At 33.8% G+C, this 17543-nt stretch overlaps 2 protein-coding genes across 3 annotated transcripts; one reads left to right on the top strand and one right to left on the bottom strand.

The window, feature by feature from the left end:
- The first annotated feature begins 3231 nt into the window (after positions 1-3231).
- LOC132274944 (auxin-responsive protein IAA13-like) lies at positions 3232-6443 on the top strand. Its single transcript, XM_059776316.1, has 5 exons — positions 3232-3743; positions 4743-5065; positions 5214-5337; positions 5818-5879; positions 5984-6443. The coding sequence occupies exons 1-5, from the start codon at positions 3367-3369 to the stop codon at positions 6040-6042; spliced, it is 945 nt and encodes a 314-aa protein (XP_059632299.1). The 5' UTR covers positions 3232-3366; the 3' UTR covers positions 6043-6443.
- A 1914-nt stretch (positions 6444-8357) lies between these two features.
- LOC132274941 (3-isopropylmalate dehydratase large subunit, chloroplastic-like) lies at positions 8358-16890 on the bottom strand. 2 transcript variants are annotated; one of them, XM_059776313.1, is made up of 15 exons: positions 16732-16890; positions 16476-16610; positions 16196-16366; positions 14895-15047; positions 14675-14743; positions 14419-14535; positions 13533-13607; positions 13284-13361; positions 13081-13176; positions 12840-12889; positions 10947-11001; positions 10526-10657; positions 9754-9801; positions 9485-9643; positions 8358-8780 (listed from the first exon to the last, which is right to left on the bottom strand). In XM_059776313.1, the coding sequence occupies exons 1-15, from the start codon at positions 16777-16779 to the stop codon at positions 8640-8642; spliced, it is 1527 nt and encodes a 508-aa protein (XP_059632296.1). In that variant the 5' UTR covers positions 16780-16890; the 3' UTR covers positions 8358-8639. The 2 variants fall into 2 exon arrangements, with proteins under 2 accessions (XP_059632296.1, XP_059632297.1); XM_059776314.1 differs by having other exon boundaries at positions 16476-16559.
- Between the last annotated feature and the right edge of the window lie 653 nt (positions 16891-17543).

Genomic DNA, 17543 nt, shown 5'->3' with positions numbered 1-17543 from the left:
ACGCAGGCACGTGACTTCTTGCCCACCTTTGTTCAGTTGTCCCTTGACGAGACAGCCTCTTACTTTTTGAATCCTATGATAATTACTCCGATAACTCGCGTCTTCTCTCTCGCGATATTTTGATATCACCATATTTTATAGTAACAAAAAAGTACAAATAATTCAGTCTGTTTGAGTATACCGCATCTAGTACTTTCAATTTCAATTAAATTTAGTTTTTCTTTCTTATTTGTTTAAATTTTTACTACATCGTTTTGTTAATTTATTTAGGCAATTTTTATACATTTCATTGGATTATATTTCTTATTAACAAAGAGAACATGCAAAAATACTCTAATATATGGTGGGAGTTCAAATTTTTTTATGCTTGTGCATATTGGTGAATTATAAAATACCCTAAAAAAACTCAGCAACACCATCATTCATTAACTTAAACCTTAACAGCTAAAAGTATAACATAATTATTTTTTAGTCTACTACTTTTCATGAAGCAATATAATTAGACAATACACCACATTTAAATGCTATATATATATATATATATATATATATATATATAATGCCATGATTCTCTATTCCCTTCATTCACAGAACAATCTATATCAAAGATTATATTCTTGTGGAATAATTTGTTCATTTTTTTTTTCTTTCTTTTTTTTTATATTTTTATTTTTTGGGGAACAATTTGTTTAGTTGTTGTGATCCCTTAATTGGACACTTGACAACTATAAGTACATGGTACATATATAGTATTATATATATTCTTAGTATCAAATGCTTTTTCTTGCTAGTATATTTTTAACACCTTTATTGATAGGTCCACAGGCCACTGGTGAGGCATCTGTTTGGGTCTCTGCTTTCTAAAACAAGGATTTGTGCTGATTGTCTACTAAATTGAGGACACCACATTCAAAGAAAGAGAGAAGTAAAATTAGAATACTCTTTTCCTGGTTAAAAAACACAAACTTTGGACCTTTAACCTTTGCTTTTTTGCTAAAGCATGGACACCTAAGTTTGGATTAAAGGTTTGAATATTGAAGGTTCTGACATTTTTTTTCTTTAATTAATACTATAATTAATTATCATCTAGGGTTTTGGGGTTCTGTAACAAACCCTATTTACTAAGGTTTAGTGTTAGGGTAGTGCCTTAATAAATCACTAAGCAAATTCTTGAACAATTAAATATATTCTTAATTAGCTTTTGTGACTTCCTTTTCTTTCTTATTTAATTTCAACTAAGCACTCTCTTTAGCTTAATTAAGTGCATTATCTAGATACCCAATTGAAAGGACAAGAGGATCAAGATTCATGTGTTGGAAATTTTATATCAAATTTCATTTTCAAAAAAATTATATATATTATTGAACTTTCAATCCTTTTAAATTTATATCATGAATAATGATACAGAACTAACAGTCAGAGCAACTTTCACTGTTATTATGTGAGTTGAACATGACGTCATTTTTATTAACTTTTACGCTCACTGATTCCTAGTAAAGTTGCAGTTTTAAACTGTTAAATTAGTGAAATTATCAACCGTATATCATATTTCTTATGTTATTTTTAATCAATGGTAAAAGCGTAGCTCATTTGACGACAAAAAGTTTAAAAGAGGAATAAAATTATAAGTATTTGGGTTAAGGTGTAGAAACTTGCAGTGACATAATTATTTACCATAATTATTTAACATTATTTATGTTTATGTGCATGCATTAAAGTTGCTTTAGTAGTTATAATTGGAGTTACTATTCGGTTTGTGGTCTTGATTTATGGTTACAATTAGCATATATTGGTCGGCTTAGCTTTATAAGTTTTCAGATTAGAAAGTAAGATATTGTTTTCCTAGAGAATCCACATTGGGTTAATTCACCGCAGTTGGTCACTTGTGGGGGTGATGAAGTGGCATGCCATTGGTGAATACATAAATGTGAAGATTATTGGGGATTGTGATGGTTAATCACAATCCTTAGTGTGTGTGTGTTTTTATTTTATTTTTTTTCTTTAATTTTATGAAAATAATGGGTAACAAAAGAGAAAATAGTTGCTTCTTATATAAGTTGAGAAAGAAAATAGTAATTCATTTTTTTAGGAGTGCATGTTAATGTAAGCAAAGCAAAAAATTATTCAAAAACAACCAATTTAGGATTGATGGGACAAAATGACAGAGAGATAGTTAGTGATATAATAAATAAAATTGAATTGAAAAAAAAAAAAAAAAAATAGAGACAAGATAGTGGGATATTATGTGACAAAAGAGTTATACGTAGGCTAAAAGAAATTTTTTATATGTTGAATTCTTAAAATAAAAAAAAATAAAAAAATAAAAAAAAAAATACCTTCTGTTGCTAGCTGAAAGGAGAATGTTAAAGATAGATTATTAGAAAAGATGGGGATTACTAATAAAAGTGTGAGCGAGAAATTATGTGCGACACCCATTGGAGAAAAGATTAGACAAAGTAAACTTAGATGGTTTTGATCTCTATATTTCAAATAGTCAAATGTGGAAGATTATTTGTAATAGAAGGTAAGGGGTTGGAAAAAATAAAAATAACGTAAAATAAAGTTATTAAAAGTAACTTTAAAATTTTGAATATAGTAGGTGAAATAAAACATAATAGAAAAGATTGAATGAGAGAAAATTCATATAACTATCCATTTACATGATATTAAAATAAGAATGATGATGTTAATGTTGATATAAAAACAGTGCTTACGGTATATTTCATCGATTCTAGGCATTCATGTACCAGTACTAAAGTCTATTATCGAGAATGTTTAGATAGAAGAGACTGAACACTAGCAAACAACATTTCTTATGCCCTTCAAATTTTGAGGAAGAATGTCCCAATTAACTGTATTGAAAAAATCAGTAAAACGTGTAATGTTGCCATCATTGTCACGTAATCTAAAAATAAATGTCATGTGTTCCAAACAAGTGAAGCATTTGGACACACTGTTTCATGTCTCTGCAATTTTCAGACTCCTTTTATATGTTCGAGGAAAACACACAATGACACACACATATATACAATGTATATAGATACTCTATAGAGACGACATGAAGCAAAAGCAAAGAAAATAGGCGAGAAATTGAGATGGGTAAAAAGTGGAGAAACAGAGTAGGAGTAGAGTAGAGTGCTGGGTGCACTAGGAGACATGTGGGTCCCATGACCATCACTCCTTCCACCACCAACTTCCCCTTTTCCTTCCCTCCTTCCTCCCTGCTTTTCGCTTCTCAAACAAACATTACTAGTACTACTACTACTCTGTTTGTTTCTCTCTCCTATTCCTATATACTACCTTTTTCTTGAGCTCTGCTAAACCCTTTTAATTGAAGCTTCCATCTCTTGTATTGTGTATGTTCTCATGGAAACAACTTTAGGCTTACTTGGTACTGGTGGTGGTGGTGGTAGTGAAGACAAAGTAGACTATGTGGGTATGTCGTCCTCATACCCAAAAGAGGCTGAGCTTGAGTTGGGTCTGGGGCTGAGCATCGGTGGTGGTGGTGGTGGTGGAGGTGGTGGTGGTGGTGTGAAGTCTAATAATAAGGGGTCTCATCCATGGGGTGAGTATGGTAGGATATTGACAGCCAAAGACTTTCCCACTGCCTTTTCATCACCAAGACCTAATGCTAATGCTAATGCTTCTGCTAGTGTTGCTGTTTCTGGGACAAAGAGAAATGCTGACTCTGTTTCCTCTCCAGAGGTTGGATCTGCTTCTGCTTCTGCTTCTGCTTCTGTCAGGTTGGGTTTTTTCTCTTTCTTTCTTACATAGAAACAACATGCAATCTGTTTCTTTCTTACATAGTCATCCTTTTGTCTAATTTGTTCCTGATTTAGTTCAGTCTATTTTGATGGTTATATAAAGATTTTTTTTTTTTTTTTTCATGAGTTTTCGTATTTAATTGGATCATATTGGGGTGTATTTATTATTATTATTATTTTTTTTTTTTATGGGAATCCTTAGTTCATCAATTTTTCTTGTTTGCTTTGTCTTTCTCTTGTTACCTGTCTTTTATTTATGAGTTTATTTATTTTTTGATATGAATCATTATGGATTTGTGTCCTAAATAGTTTCTGATTTCCTTCTTATTCAATTTTTTTATTTTTTTATTTTTTGATGGTCATATCAGAAGTTTGCTATGGTTCTATGCTTATTGCTTGATCTACTTCTATTCGGCTTTTCTCTTTTGCAGTATTTCATTCTATTTGCATCATTAAGATATCATCTTTTACACCCAACCAAAAAATAAAAAACAAAATAAAGAGAAAAAAAAAAAAAATTATATCCATTTTTTGTTTGTTGGTTGGTTTTTTTTTCCCCTCTTAATTATCTTAATTCTTTAACATTCTATGTAATAAATAAATTAGCCCTTGTTTCTTAGATAGCTCAGTCTGTGTGTTTGTTATTAGTTCCTGTATTTTTCTTTTAGTGTTTAATTTGTTCCACTAATTGCCTGAGGCTATGGCCTTAAATAGAGCGAAATAGAGTGAAATTGAAACATAGGATTCATGTAGACTCCAATTAGTTGGGAAAAAGGCTTGGTTGTTGTTGTTGTTGTTGTTGTATGTTTGTTCCACTAATTGTTGGATTGTTGGTAGATTGAGTTCTGCATACTCTGTATCGCTATTCTTCCACACACACACACACATAAAGAGTCATACATACATATGCTTGTGTATGTGTGTTTCTCTATGATGGATTGGCTTATTTAATGCTATATTGGTTCTTTCTGTGAGCAGCCAGGTTGTGGGATGGCCACCTATAGGGGCTTACAGAATGAACAGCTTGGTTAACCAAGCAAAGACTCCAAATGCTGAAGAAAATAGGGGAGAGGGCGGGAACGAAAAAACTAAGGATGTTTCAAAGAAGAAAATCAACCATGGAAACGGCAAAGGCCATACTACTATGAAGGAAAAAGGACACCTTGGGTTTGTGAAGGTGAATATGGACGGAATCGCGATAGGAAGGAAGGTGGATTTGAATGCTCATTCTTGCTATGAGACATTAGCCCAAACTCTAGAGGAAATGTTCTTCAAACCCACCACAACAATTGGTTCTCTTCGTAAGCAACATGCCCTGTTTGGCTAGTTTCATTAGCAATGAGAAAACAAATGATTTTTCTATTTAGTTCATCTTATCTGTAGTGAAATAAGTTGTGTAGTTGTTGCTTATATTATTTTATGATAGTGAAATTGGGCTTTTGTCATTAGGGTCTGGTGGAGAGAAGGAACAAGCAACAGAACCCTCTAAGCTTCTCGATGGATCGTCTGAGTTTGTGCTCACTTATGAAGATAAAGAAGGAGACTGGATGCTCGTAGGAGATGTTCCGTGGGGGTATGCACCTTATTATACTCAGTAATACATATTTATACTATGAGTTAGCGTAAAACCTCTCTAAAAAGAAAGGCATGAAATGGATACAAATTTAACTAACCATAGGTAGTGTAAATATAATCAGCCTATAAAAAATGTTGTTTTGGTTTGTGAGATAAATGAGCAAATGCATCAGAGGCTATGTGCTAGGCAATTGTTATACTCTTTTGGTGGATTTAAAATAATTTAACATAAAAATAGTTGACATATTGAGGCATGATCATGTAACAGAACTACTTGCTGCTTTGCTTGCAATTAACGTACTTTATGGTATGGTATTTTGATCAACAAACACTATGCTTGGATTCTTAATACCAAATAACTCCAACCCGCGATGAATACCTGCATAACTGGGAAAAAAATAGAAATAATAATTTTGGAGTCTCTATTGCTAATTATTCTAATGCTTACAGTATGTCTCTCTATTTCTTTGTTCATTAGGATGTTTCTCGGCACTGTGAAAAGGCTTAGGATCATGAGGACCTCTGAGGCTAATGGACTTGGTACGTATGAGTTCGTATTCAAACATTATTTTATCTAGCTTTCTGGCTTTCTGCTTGCTTTGCTTTCTCCTCATTCTAAGTCAAGTCATTGTTTTATCCAACAGCTCCAAGATTCCAAGAAAGAAATGAGAGACAAAAAAGAAAGCCCATTCAGCATCATTAATGCCGCTTTCTATTAATCTCAATTAAGAAGAAGAAAATCCACAGTTTGAAAAGGAAAAATTGAATAGAAGTAAAGAAGATGGAGAGTCGAAGCATTTTTTGCCAAGAATGATTTCCCAATGCCGCCTTCTTTTTTTCTCTTCGGTTCTCACACTTTTTTTATTCCTTCCTGTAGTCGTATCCCATGTAGTTTTTAGTCTCTCTTCCTTTAGTGCCACACACACTGCATACTTTGCTGAATGCTACTTTCTCATACTGTAAATATGGGAATGCTCTAAATCTAGTGTTCTAAGTTTGTCGTAGTCGAGTGCTTCTCTTGTTTTGTGTTTTTTTTAGTTTTTTTTCCTCCTCTTTTGTGTTGTTGATGAAACAGAAGTTTCTGTTATTCTTTATTCTGTTGGTTGTTTGTGTTCATTTTTCATTTCACCTGCTAGTTGTTGGTCATGTTCTTATATGATATCTGAGAGATTTTTATGGTGTTTATTTATTTTTTGACTTGGAATATTTAGATAGATCCTATCTCAAGTATAGGATTAACATAAGATTCTTTTGAGTTTGTTGTTCTAAGTTTTTCTGACCATTATTAATATATCTTTTGATGAAATCTTTTTATTTTTCGATTATATAATATTTTTGCAGTTTTAAATGGCATGTTGTTCTTGTGAGGCCTTTATATAAAAAATAGGGAAGAGTAGTGAAAATGTAGGTTCTTTTTTAATGTGTAGTAATCAAAATATTCAGGTTATTGAAGAAGAAACACATGATTAGAAGCAGCCAACAACTGGAACACACTAGTGATTGCAGTTAGAGCCCAACAACTGGAAAGCTCAAATAGCATCATGTCACTTTTCATTTGTTTTAAGCCAATACCATAATATGGGGCAAGGTAAAAGAAGGGTCACAATTGTGTCCACCTTTGAAGTAAGCTTAATAATGTGGATGGTACAGTGTGGACCAATTATAAATCAATTGATCCTGCTTATTTGAATGGTTGGGTTTGTTGATTGATGGTCCATGATATCTAAGTGCATGCTCTTGCCACTTTGTTCTTTTTATTTCCTGCAATTTCATATGGGATCAGAATTTTCTCCTGTTCAATTTTAGGTCTTAAATCATTCCGGTTAAATCAACGATGCAACAACTTTAAATCCTTTAAATCAATAACGTAATAATTATGTAAAGGTGTTGAATTCTCAATTAAAAGGTGGTGGTATAACGTTGCAACTTGATGTAATATGTTGCATGTGTATTGCATCATTTACGCGATATTTATATTGTTGTTGCGTGGGTATTGCATTGGGATGACGCCCAGAAGAGTTTCCAAGTCCTCTTATATAGGAGATTTTGTCCTTATTTTGCTGTGATGTGATCTTGGTTGTTGACAAGTTAGTTTTTTTCTTTTTTTTTTGCCATTGCCAAAAGGTCCCTTCATTATGTTTTGTGCAGGTAATTTTAGCCGCTTAAGTTGGTACATTTCTCTGCAACATATTTTGCTTTGTTTTTTTTTTTTCCATTGCCAAAAGGTCCCTTCATTATGTTTTGTGCGGGTAATTTTAGCCACTTAAGTTGGTATCTGCAAGATATTTTGTTTGGTGACCATCTTCTTGTTCTTTTATGCCCGAAAGGACCCATCAGCTTGTGTGTGGCACACAGCTTAGGTACAATGATTGTCATTGGCCTACAAATCTCTTTGCAACAAAAAAGGAACAACCAAAATCACCATGCTTGAACAAATACAATCAACAAAATATTTCTCTTTTTCGGACACTAAAAATGGCCTCCACTTCCAAAAAGGGCATGTGTTGTTACAGTTCAACCAAATCATTTTTCTTCTTTGGAAGTGACATATTGAAGTGTGGTTTTATATCTTTTACAGCTTTAGCATAACAATCATAAGCAACAACACAAGTTTATTGGCAATTTAGTAGAAATCTTCACTTTGAGAAGCTGCTTCCTTGCACAACAAAATGTAACATTCCACCAAGACTAAAAGCATAAATCAATGACAATTACAGAACCCTTTACCACTCAGTCTGGGAAAGGCAAAGTAGTAGTATCAAGAAAGTGGCATTTTCACCAACTAAAGCATTTTTCACGTTAGGGCTAGAAAAGTTCCAAGCAGCAGACCTGCGTTTGAACTAGTAGTTTTTGATGTAGCAAACATTCTGATTTTTAGGGTTACGCAGACATATTTTAAGATTCCGGAACTAATTCGGCACATTCCTCTGTTATTTCCTCACATCCTTTCTTTTTGTTACCTACTCTTTGCATTTAAAAAAGAAGTACCGATAGCCATTCAACGAAGAGGGTAAAACCTACAGGTAACAACCCATGCCTTGAGCAATTTATTATATAAGCATTCTCACTTCAATATTACAGCATACCGTTACATCTCTAATATGTTCATTGCCTTGATTACTCGGATTAAATTATAATACTCTCAAAGAACTATCTCAACGGGCAGATATTTAAACAATCATAGCATACAAAAAGGAAAAGATATAAGATACAGAACCTAATATGTTTTCATACAGCGCCTCGATTAAAGTTCAAGCAGTACACAATACACAGATATCATAACGTGTCGTGATCAATGGCCTACTGCAGAAACTCTCTGGGATCCGTCACAAAACCAGTCAAAGCAGATGCTGCTGCTGTGTATGGTGAAGCTAAATAAATCTGGCCTTCTCTGTGCCCCATTCGACCAGGGAAGTTCCTATTAGTTGTTGAGACACAGACCTGCAGTTATAAGCCAAGCCATTCACAAGACTAGTAAATATCCTATAATATAATGGAGACATCATCCATTTGCCTTACAAGTTCATATCTATCAATATAAACGGATAAAAGAAGAAAACTTTGGGCCAGAAATAGCCTCAACTTGTTATAGCCACAGGCAGTTATTGAGTCTAAACATGCTGTTTCTTTATCAGCAAAGAAAGTGGAGTCTTCTGCTTGTTAGGAAGAAAATAAATCGTCGTTGCCAATGTACCAATATTTTCATTAGTGAAAGTAGAAAATGACGTGGGAACACGATACCACTCCAGGATTAATTTTTTCCAAGTACCAAACAGCCTATTTATTAAATAACTATCCTACTGCAATGTAAAGCAATATATATATAATGACTCAAGGAAAAGTTTATAAAAAGCAAAGTGGATTGAACAGCTTGATTACAGCCCAAGAGCCAGTGAAAAGAGGCACCGTTTCCCGAGACCTTGCAACAGCTCACTAATGCACTCTCAAGACATGCAGTGGCTATAATCTCATCCTTTCTATATATTGGCTCATACAGATTGGCCTCAAAGACTTTCTGTCACAGATATTGAAGCTACGACGCTAACTAGTCATATAATCCAGCTCACAGTTTTATGATATCCTTAGTTCACCAATTAATCTGGGATCCAATAACAAAAAACGAATAAGAAAAAGAATTGACTTGCCTGAGGTTCATTCAATCGTGCATAAGTGTCTCTAGGACCACCCAAACAAGCACCACAACTAGGACTTGCAGGTGTATCACAACCAGCTTCTTCAAATATTTGGGAGCAAGTCTTGCCACCAGATCCTGGAACTGGAAGGCTATATATGTCCATCCACACCTAAAAAATTCAACATATGAATTCTTCGTTATTTTCTTGACCATTAATAAACTATTTTTTGTATTCCTATTGCATAAATGTTACAACTTCAGCACTAAAACATTATTAACCTTTTGGGTAGCAGGGACAAGGAATGTGGGAACTTTGACCTTTTTGCCCTGCATATAAAAAGATAAAATTTTTAGCTCAACAGGAATAAGAATATCACATGCCTCTAAATATTATTTGGTGTCTAGGTTCCATACTTCTCAGAAACGCAAGTAAATAAGCAATCAGAGATAAAACCTTTATATCCCCGAAAGGGATGGTGTGCATTGAGTAGTATCAAACTGGATCAGATGGGGACACACACTAAAAGGTGAATTCCCACATGCCTTTCCAAGAAAGGAACCATCAAAGAATCATATGGATTACCATAAAATATAAATAATTCCTAGTCACAATGCACACAATACACTTACATTTGAAGCAGGTTATAGCGTCCATATATACTAATAATACTACTGAAAAAAATGTAGTAGTGTGAAAAAACAAAAATAAATTGCTATGGTGCAGTGTTGGTCCCACTGATAGTTGCTAAAGATAAGGTCTGTACCCATTCCACCACTCCTCCACTTCTATACAATAAAACATGAAATAATATGTGCAAATTCGGCATAGTGCACTACTGTTTATTATCAGACATGTAGGTTTTACCAAATGCTTCCCTGATATGCAGCTGGGAATTTCTCTCTTAAAATAATCAAATATAACTGAATTCCAACCCAAGAAAGTATGTGTGTTAAAGAAGAATAGTCGTGTTCAGATGTTAATTCTGTCAGCATCAAACAATCAAAACTCCGATGAAAAGGATAAATAAACAATAGAGATATTGTGTCTTACGGAAGCTAGAAAAACTTTGGCTGCAGCTAGAAAATCCTCAGTTTTCCCACCAGTACAAGATCCAATATACACCCTGTCGATTTTCACGTCTTTGCATTCTCTCGCTAAAGCACGATTATCAGGAGAATGAGGCTGCAAAACATGGAATATACTACTCACTAAGAAAAAGATAATGCTAAAACTCTTTCGATCATTTAAAACATGGACAAAATACTTATCATGTAATAAATTACTCTGTTCTTCTACAGAGAGAGTATTTCATAAGACAGAATTATATTACTTAGGATACATTTAGTTCTCAACATGAATGAGGGAGATCAAGGGAAATGTTCAAATATAGCTTCCTTTATATAGCATTTTCCTTTTCCTTTTTCATCTTCTTTCACAAATGAAACAGTGGTTAAGTTACAATGCAACTCACTTTTGCCACCACTGGCTCCAGTTTTGAGATATCAAATCTGTACTCCGAGAGAAATCTAAAAGAAATCAAAGTAAGCATATCAGTATAAATTACATCTTAAAGATAACAATGGAAGAAATCAATATTTAACACAGATCTTGAAGGAACATAATACATAGATATAATTTTTTCTTCCAATACCATCACCTATACATATGAAACATCAATAATCTTTCCTAGTTTACATAATTACTCTCTCTCTCTCTCTCTCTCTTTCTTTTCTTTTCTTTTCTTTTTTTTTTTTTTAACAATTTTGAATCACACCTAATATAAGTTTTTCAACTGAATATTTTTACCGTGCCAAAATTGAAAATAAACCAAGTCTAAACATGAAACATGACCATAGTATCGTTGAAAAGATTTCATTTAGCCGTAAACCACAATGTCATGAGAAGCAGACATTGCATTTCAGTGTGAAACCGAGATTTTCAGCTGAATTTCCAACCAAATCAATCTTTTTAATATAATAAGAATTTGCATTCCCAAATTATTTGATGTATTTTTATAATTGTGTTAGCTTTATTTTTTGGCTGCAATCTTCAAATTAACTTTTTGGCTACAATTCTCACATTTTATTTGATGTTCCGAAAATATGTGTTAAAACAAATTACATACTTTTCGAACATCAATAGGCATTTAAACGAAAGAAAAAAGAACCATGCATTGCATTGGTACATGGTGTCCAAGAGGGTTTGTTGTCATCATAATATTAAATAAATAAATAATATAATCCACTCAAATAATAATAAAAAAAAAGGTAGGAAAAAAAAACCTCCATATTGTTCTTCCTTTTCTCCTTCATGGTTCATCATTTAATACAGAATTAAAGACTTGAGCTCATAAACACGTCTTTCAAATGATGAAAGAAGTATCATTGAATCAGATATTCACCAATGGAAAACAGAGTCATGATCAAAAACCACTCTTTTCTCAGACAAGGGGAATAAAAGAAAAAACGAAAAAGGAACTACAGGATAAATACAGATTTCTTAAAATATTAAAAGGAGTCAACTACAACTTTTTGAGCAACAGGTATCCAACCTTGACAATATGGACTTGTTTGCCCAACTAAAATATTCGGAGCAGACAGCAAAGAGTTTCAATAGTTGGAACCTTAGATTTTCATGCATAAATCAGTGAAGACGGAAATCTGGAAAGTCCAGCATATGAATTTCTACAGAATAGAAATTGGTAATGTTTTATATATGACCACAAAGCAAGGTTATTAGGATTGGGATGCTACAATGGATTGATGGGGGGGACCCATTAGGATCGGATCGAGGATTTTAGGGTCCTAAAAAATAAGACCAGAACTATATTTATAGTTATAAAATTCCTAAAATAAACATTACAAGAAGCCTGAACACAAATATATATATATATAATCAGACATTGGGAACATATAAGTATGCACAAGTTCACCCAAGCAAATTAGAGAATTTAAATCAAAAGGTAGAATCCTCACACCAACATTAACAATTAAAAAATTGTAAAGTTGTTCACAAGGATGAAGTATTTGATTAAACTATAATTTTTGCTGATGCTCCAATTCTGAATGGATCATGTTGAAGTATTGATTTTTGCCATCAAACGCAATGAAAAGAAGAAACTAATCATACTTCTTTGGGGTGTCCAAAGATCACGTTAAGTAATGTACTTATGTTCTCCCAACAAATATATAGAAGAGGAGGAGGAGGTTCTAGCAGTAGATGAAGGATCCAACTGTCAAGGCCTGTAGCCTTTTGGTATCTTTTCTCCTTTCAAAGTGAAAGGTAAGAGGTTCAAGTATTCCCAAGAGCATTGTGGGTGTACATTGCCAGGGGGAAAAAAATACGGGATCCAACTCTCAATTACCTTGCTTTCTCGTCACTATAAACTGGTTCATAGGGCATAGACGTCTTATCCTGAGCAAAAGAAAGAATAAATTCGTAAATATTGGTTCAGGCAATTTAGTTTCATAATGAGCACATAGAAGAACTCCATTCCTTTGTAGGAGTACACAAACAAGAAAGAAGCCCTAGGTGGACAATATAGTTGCATAAAAGCAGGAACACAAGGAAAGAGTTAAAACGGATTTGATGATGGTAGCACTAACCTCAAGGTACTTATATGTAGTACCATCAGCTGGGACAACACCATTCTTCCCCCCAGCTTCAACAACCATGTTGCACAGAGTCATCCTTTCCTCCATCTTTTCAATGCAAAATAGTAGAACTTATAACATGTTCCAGTGCAGTGTGTTTAAGTAACTCAAACAGAAATATGTTAGATACTTGCATTGGGAGATCATGTACTTACTGTTAAACTTTCAACAGTAGTTCCAACAAACTCCATTGATTTATATGTTGCACCAGACACAGATATTTCACCAATAATCTGCAATGCCAAAATCATAGAGTGAATCACTGAAAATTAAAGATCCACAATGATTAAAATAAAAAATAAACATAAACCTATTTTGCAGATCTTATAGATGTAACATTTCTTTAAGAGAACGAATTATGCCCACGCAAGGAAGCAAATGCCTCAACACCCAGGCAAACTTACTTGCAAAATCAAATCCTTAGCGAGCAAATAATCAGGCATTTCACCATCCATTACAAATCTCAAAGTTGGAGGCACCTGAAGTTTAAAGATGTGAGGAGATTAAAGGCATTAAAAGCAAGCAGTAACAGAGGATTAAACAGTGTCTAAATACTAACAGATAAACAAATACCCTTGACATGATTTGGTAACCACACAAAGCTAATTGAAAATTGTCAAAGCATTTATAAAGCAGCGAAGTCTTTACAGTAGTAATTCTAGTTCTGTCTACAAATATCTTTGTGTATGCGATTTAAAGACTAAAATAAATTCTTGAGACTTAAAAAAGGCAATACCACAAATGTGCAATTGTAATTTTGGATTCATAAGAGACTTGTGGCCAGATAAGAAACATTCTCTCCATTAAAAACTCCATATCGTGGGCATTCAAATGGTTAACTCACACTGCCAGAATAGTGAAAGCTAGAATACTATGACACATGAATCCATAATATGTTGAAATTCAGAACTTCAAAGCAGCAAAAGAAGATCTAAGGAAACTCAGAAATTATTCTCAGACATCTTGCATGCAATAAAGGAGTATAAAAACCGCAAAGAATGTCAACTTTAGGTTCTAGCAGGAGAACAATATGATAATCTTAGCAAATTAAATTGTAGATTAAGAATGTTAATAACTGGAAGACTAAAGTTAAAAACATGAAGAAATATTATACTAAAGCACCAAATGAACAAAAATAATTATTATAATTATTTCACTGAATCACAAAGTAAGAGGGAAAACCAAAGCATGAATTTGAGTAATTCAATCCACATATGATTCACTGAACAAAAAGAAAATGTCACATAATCGCTTAATTTAAATATCATAAGAAAAGGAATATATGCAAACCTTAAGCAAAAGCTTTCCAGTCCCCAACACAAAGCCTGCATCTGTATTTCCAATCCCAGTAGCAAACTGACCAAATGCTCCTGCAGTACATGTATGGGAGTCTGTACCTAGAAGGACCTGAAGGCAATAATTTCCAAGGGATCGACAGTTAATATAGACATGAAAGTGTAAAAATGTTCCTAAGTTTTAATAATCAAGAAATGTTCGTAAGTATTAATAATTCGAACATTGATACAGAGAGAGAGAGACAGAGCACCTCTCCAGGTCTGCAATGACCTTCTTGGGCAAGAGCAACATGGCATACACCTTTATAATCTGGGTTAGCCTGTAGAGTCATTAAGTGAATTTTATTTTCCATTTATAAAGACATATTTAGCCTTTATAATCTGAGTTATGGAAAAGACAATAACCAGTTTAGCAAGATATATTCACAGTTGGCATCTCAAAAAGCATCTTGAAAGACTGGAAACCTATACCTTGAAATTCCCAAGATCCTTAATATCATAGAAGTACTTAATATTTTGTTCAGTGCAGAACTCCCTTAATATATCCACATTACGATTTGCTCTATCGTCACTTGTGAATATATAGTGGTCAGGTATAATTACAATCTTTTCACGGTCCCAAACCTGCAACGTTGAAGAGAAAGGAAGCGTAAAAATTAGACATGATTTTTCTTTGATTCTTTTTTAAGAAGAGTGAGGGAAAAGAAAAATGACAAAAAAGGAGAAGAAAAATGTCATCAATTAGGAACTGCATAAGTTCTAAAACTCAAGGCAAACCTAGTATGGATGTGATATCAAAGAAAATGACATAAAAATGAAAAATAACATCTCATTCCAAATAAAATAAATAACAATAACGTGATAATAAAAAGAAATCACTGAATTTAAGTGTTTGTGTGACAATATGTTGTACTTGTAACCAAGGGCCTTGTGGCCCAGTGGTATCTCCTCTACCTCTCAAAGTGGATGGTGAGGGTTCAAGTCTCCAAAGGAGCAAAGTGGGTGTGTGAGTTTCTTGCAAATGAAAAAAAAAATATGCTGTACTTGTAACTTATAAGTATATAGCCAATTCACTTCCTTTATGATGAGAATATGATGGATTTAATAATTAATAAACTCAAACCACTAATTTCATCTTCAAGGTGATTGAGGACTCAACTTTTAAGCCTCGGAGAGTTGAATGGAGGTCGTGGACTCAACTAACGTAAAGTTCCATAATGATTGGATGATTAATTCGAGTACAATTAGCTTAAGTTCAATGAATGCTTTCAGTTCGACACTTCGACAGATATTGTCTCAGTTTATCATTTTTAACTAATCATTGTAATCGATACCAGTAAGCTTTTTAAAAGTTGACAATATCGTCTTATTTGATAAAAGGGTACTTAAGGATTTCAATGGAAACCTCAAATATATTTTCATTATATGATTATGCCGATGCATCCTTGTTCATCACAACTTGAGTATTCAATAAAACTACGTAATTCTACTTCATGTATCTTCCAAATGCCTCCCAATACTCGATTTTCTTCTTCTTTTTTCCTTTTTTGTTAATGGTGATGGTGCCCGGGCTCTTATAACGCCCCCATAGTTCACCACTAGAGAGGAAATTCCTCATCCAAACAATAACTGAAAGATTCTGAATTTCCAATCTCCAAGATTGTGAAGTGAGAGCCTTGTCATTGTAATATCCCCTTGGAATTACTTGATTTTAATATCAAGCACTTAATTGAGTTAGGAAATCAAAATATAAAGGTCATGTTTAAATATACCTTTGCGTTCTTTCCAAACTCCTTTTTGAAAATTCCAAACGAGCCAGGGCCACAAACATCATGGGTCATCAAGATATCAACATTGACCCAAACATTATCACCTGGGCTCAACTGGGGTTTCTCAGAAGCCCTAGCCAATATCTTCTCGGTCATCGTCATTGCAGTCTTGACCTAAACAGAATCAAAGCAAGAAAAAAAAAAACCACCATCAAAATCCACCAAATTTTCAGACCCTCGCAGGAAATAAATCAATTTAATAGCAAAAGGAAAGAAATCCTACTGAACCAGTGGCGGAGGGCTTGCGCTCTGATTGCTGTGGTGCCATAACAGAAACAATTTTCCGGGAAACTCTTCTCCTGGAATTCTGAATACCAAAGGAGGGTTGGGATGAAAAAGCAGAGAGACCCACATCTTTCTGAACCCAGCAAAGGAAAAAAAATATATTGAAAACTAAATAAATTAGAAATGGGTCAGCGAGATTTTCCAGGGAAAGTGTGGGGAAAATGAAAGAATTGGTAAGATGTTGATGAGTGTACCTTATTGATGAAAGTTGTAGAGGTTGGTGCAATTGCAGATGAAGCCATTGATGGATTTGTATCGTGAATTCTATCTCGTTGTGAAGGAGGTTTCGCTGCCTATTTATTCCGCAGAAAAAAATGTGATGGTGTGGCGGCTTGAAAGTGGCATGTTTCTGGTTCTCTGCAAATGGAGACCCACCTGTTTTAGAAAAAAATGTTGGGTGTGGTGAGGTGGTAAGCCTGGCCCATTTTGCAGGGTTGGCAGTTGGGCTTCTCCTAAATGGACCTCCCCTCCTCCCTTAACTCATATTATATTTTTTGCCAAGTTGTTTTTTGAAAAGATATGACATGGTTTGAGTCCAATTCATCCGGACAAGCAAGTAATTGGACTTAGACTAAAAATATACGGTATAAGTTTTTTTTAACTTTTTGCTTGCGTGTTCGATGGTGATCAATCTGAACCAATGATTTCAAAACTATTTTTTAAAAAATTGTTATTTCACAGCATTACAATCTGTGTTCCACCTGAGTATTAAAAATGGAATAATGCTAGCAACTCCCTGTGATTTCTGTTAGATACCTGTAGTGATTTTGATAAGAGTAATGACAAGTGACCGAAAAAGGAATTCTCGAATTAATATCGAATCTGATGTGGTTGGTCATTCTTATCACGTGTTAAACAATTATTTTTTAGAAATTGTTTAAGTAGATGAGGTGAACAAAAACACATCAAATTCGATGTTTATTCGGAGTTAATTCATTAGTCTCCCTATAGTTATTCTTTTGATAAATTTGTTTATGGCTGTATCTCTCACCTTGGGCACATTTGG

Source organism: Cornus florida, unplaced genomic scaffold (assembly GCF_030987335.1).
Source record: "Cornus florida cultivar Cherokee Brave unplaced genomic scaffold, ASM3098733v1 CherokeeBrave_3.0.0_Hap2_Chr09, whole genome shotgun sequence".
NCBI lineage: Eukaryota > Viridiplantae > Streptophyta > Magnoliopsida > Cornales > Cornaceae > Cornus > Cornus florida.
The sequence above is the reverse complement of the archived record's forward strand: the minus strand, read 5'-3'. Positions and strand labels throughout refer to the sequence as shown.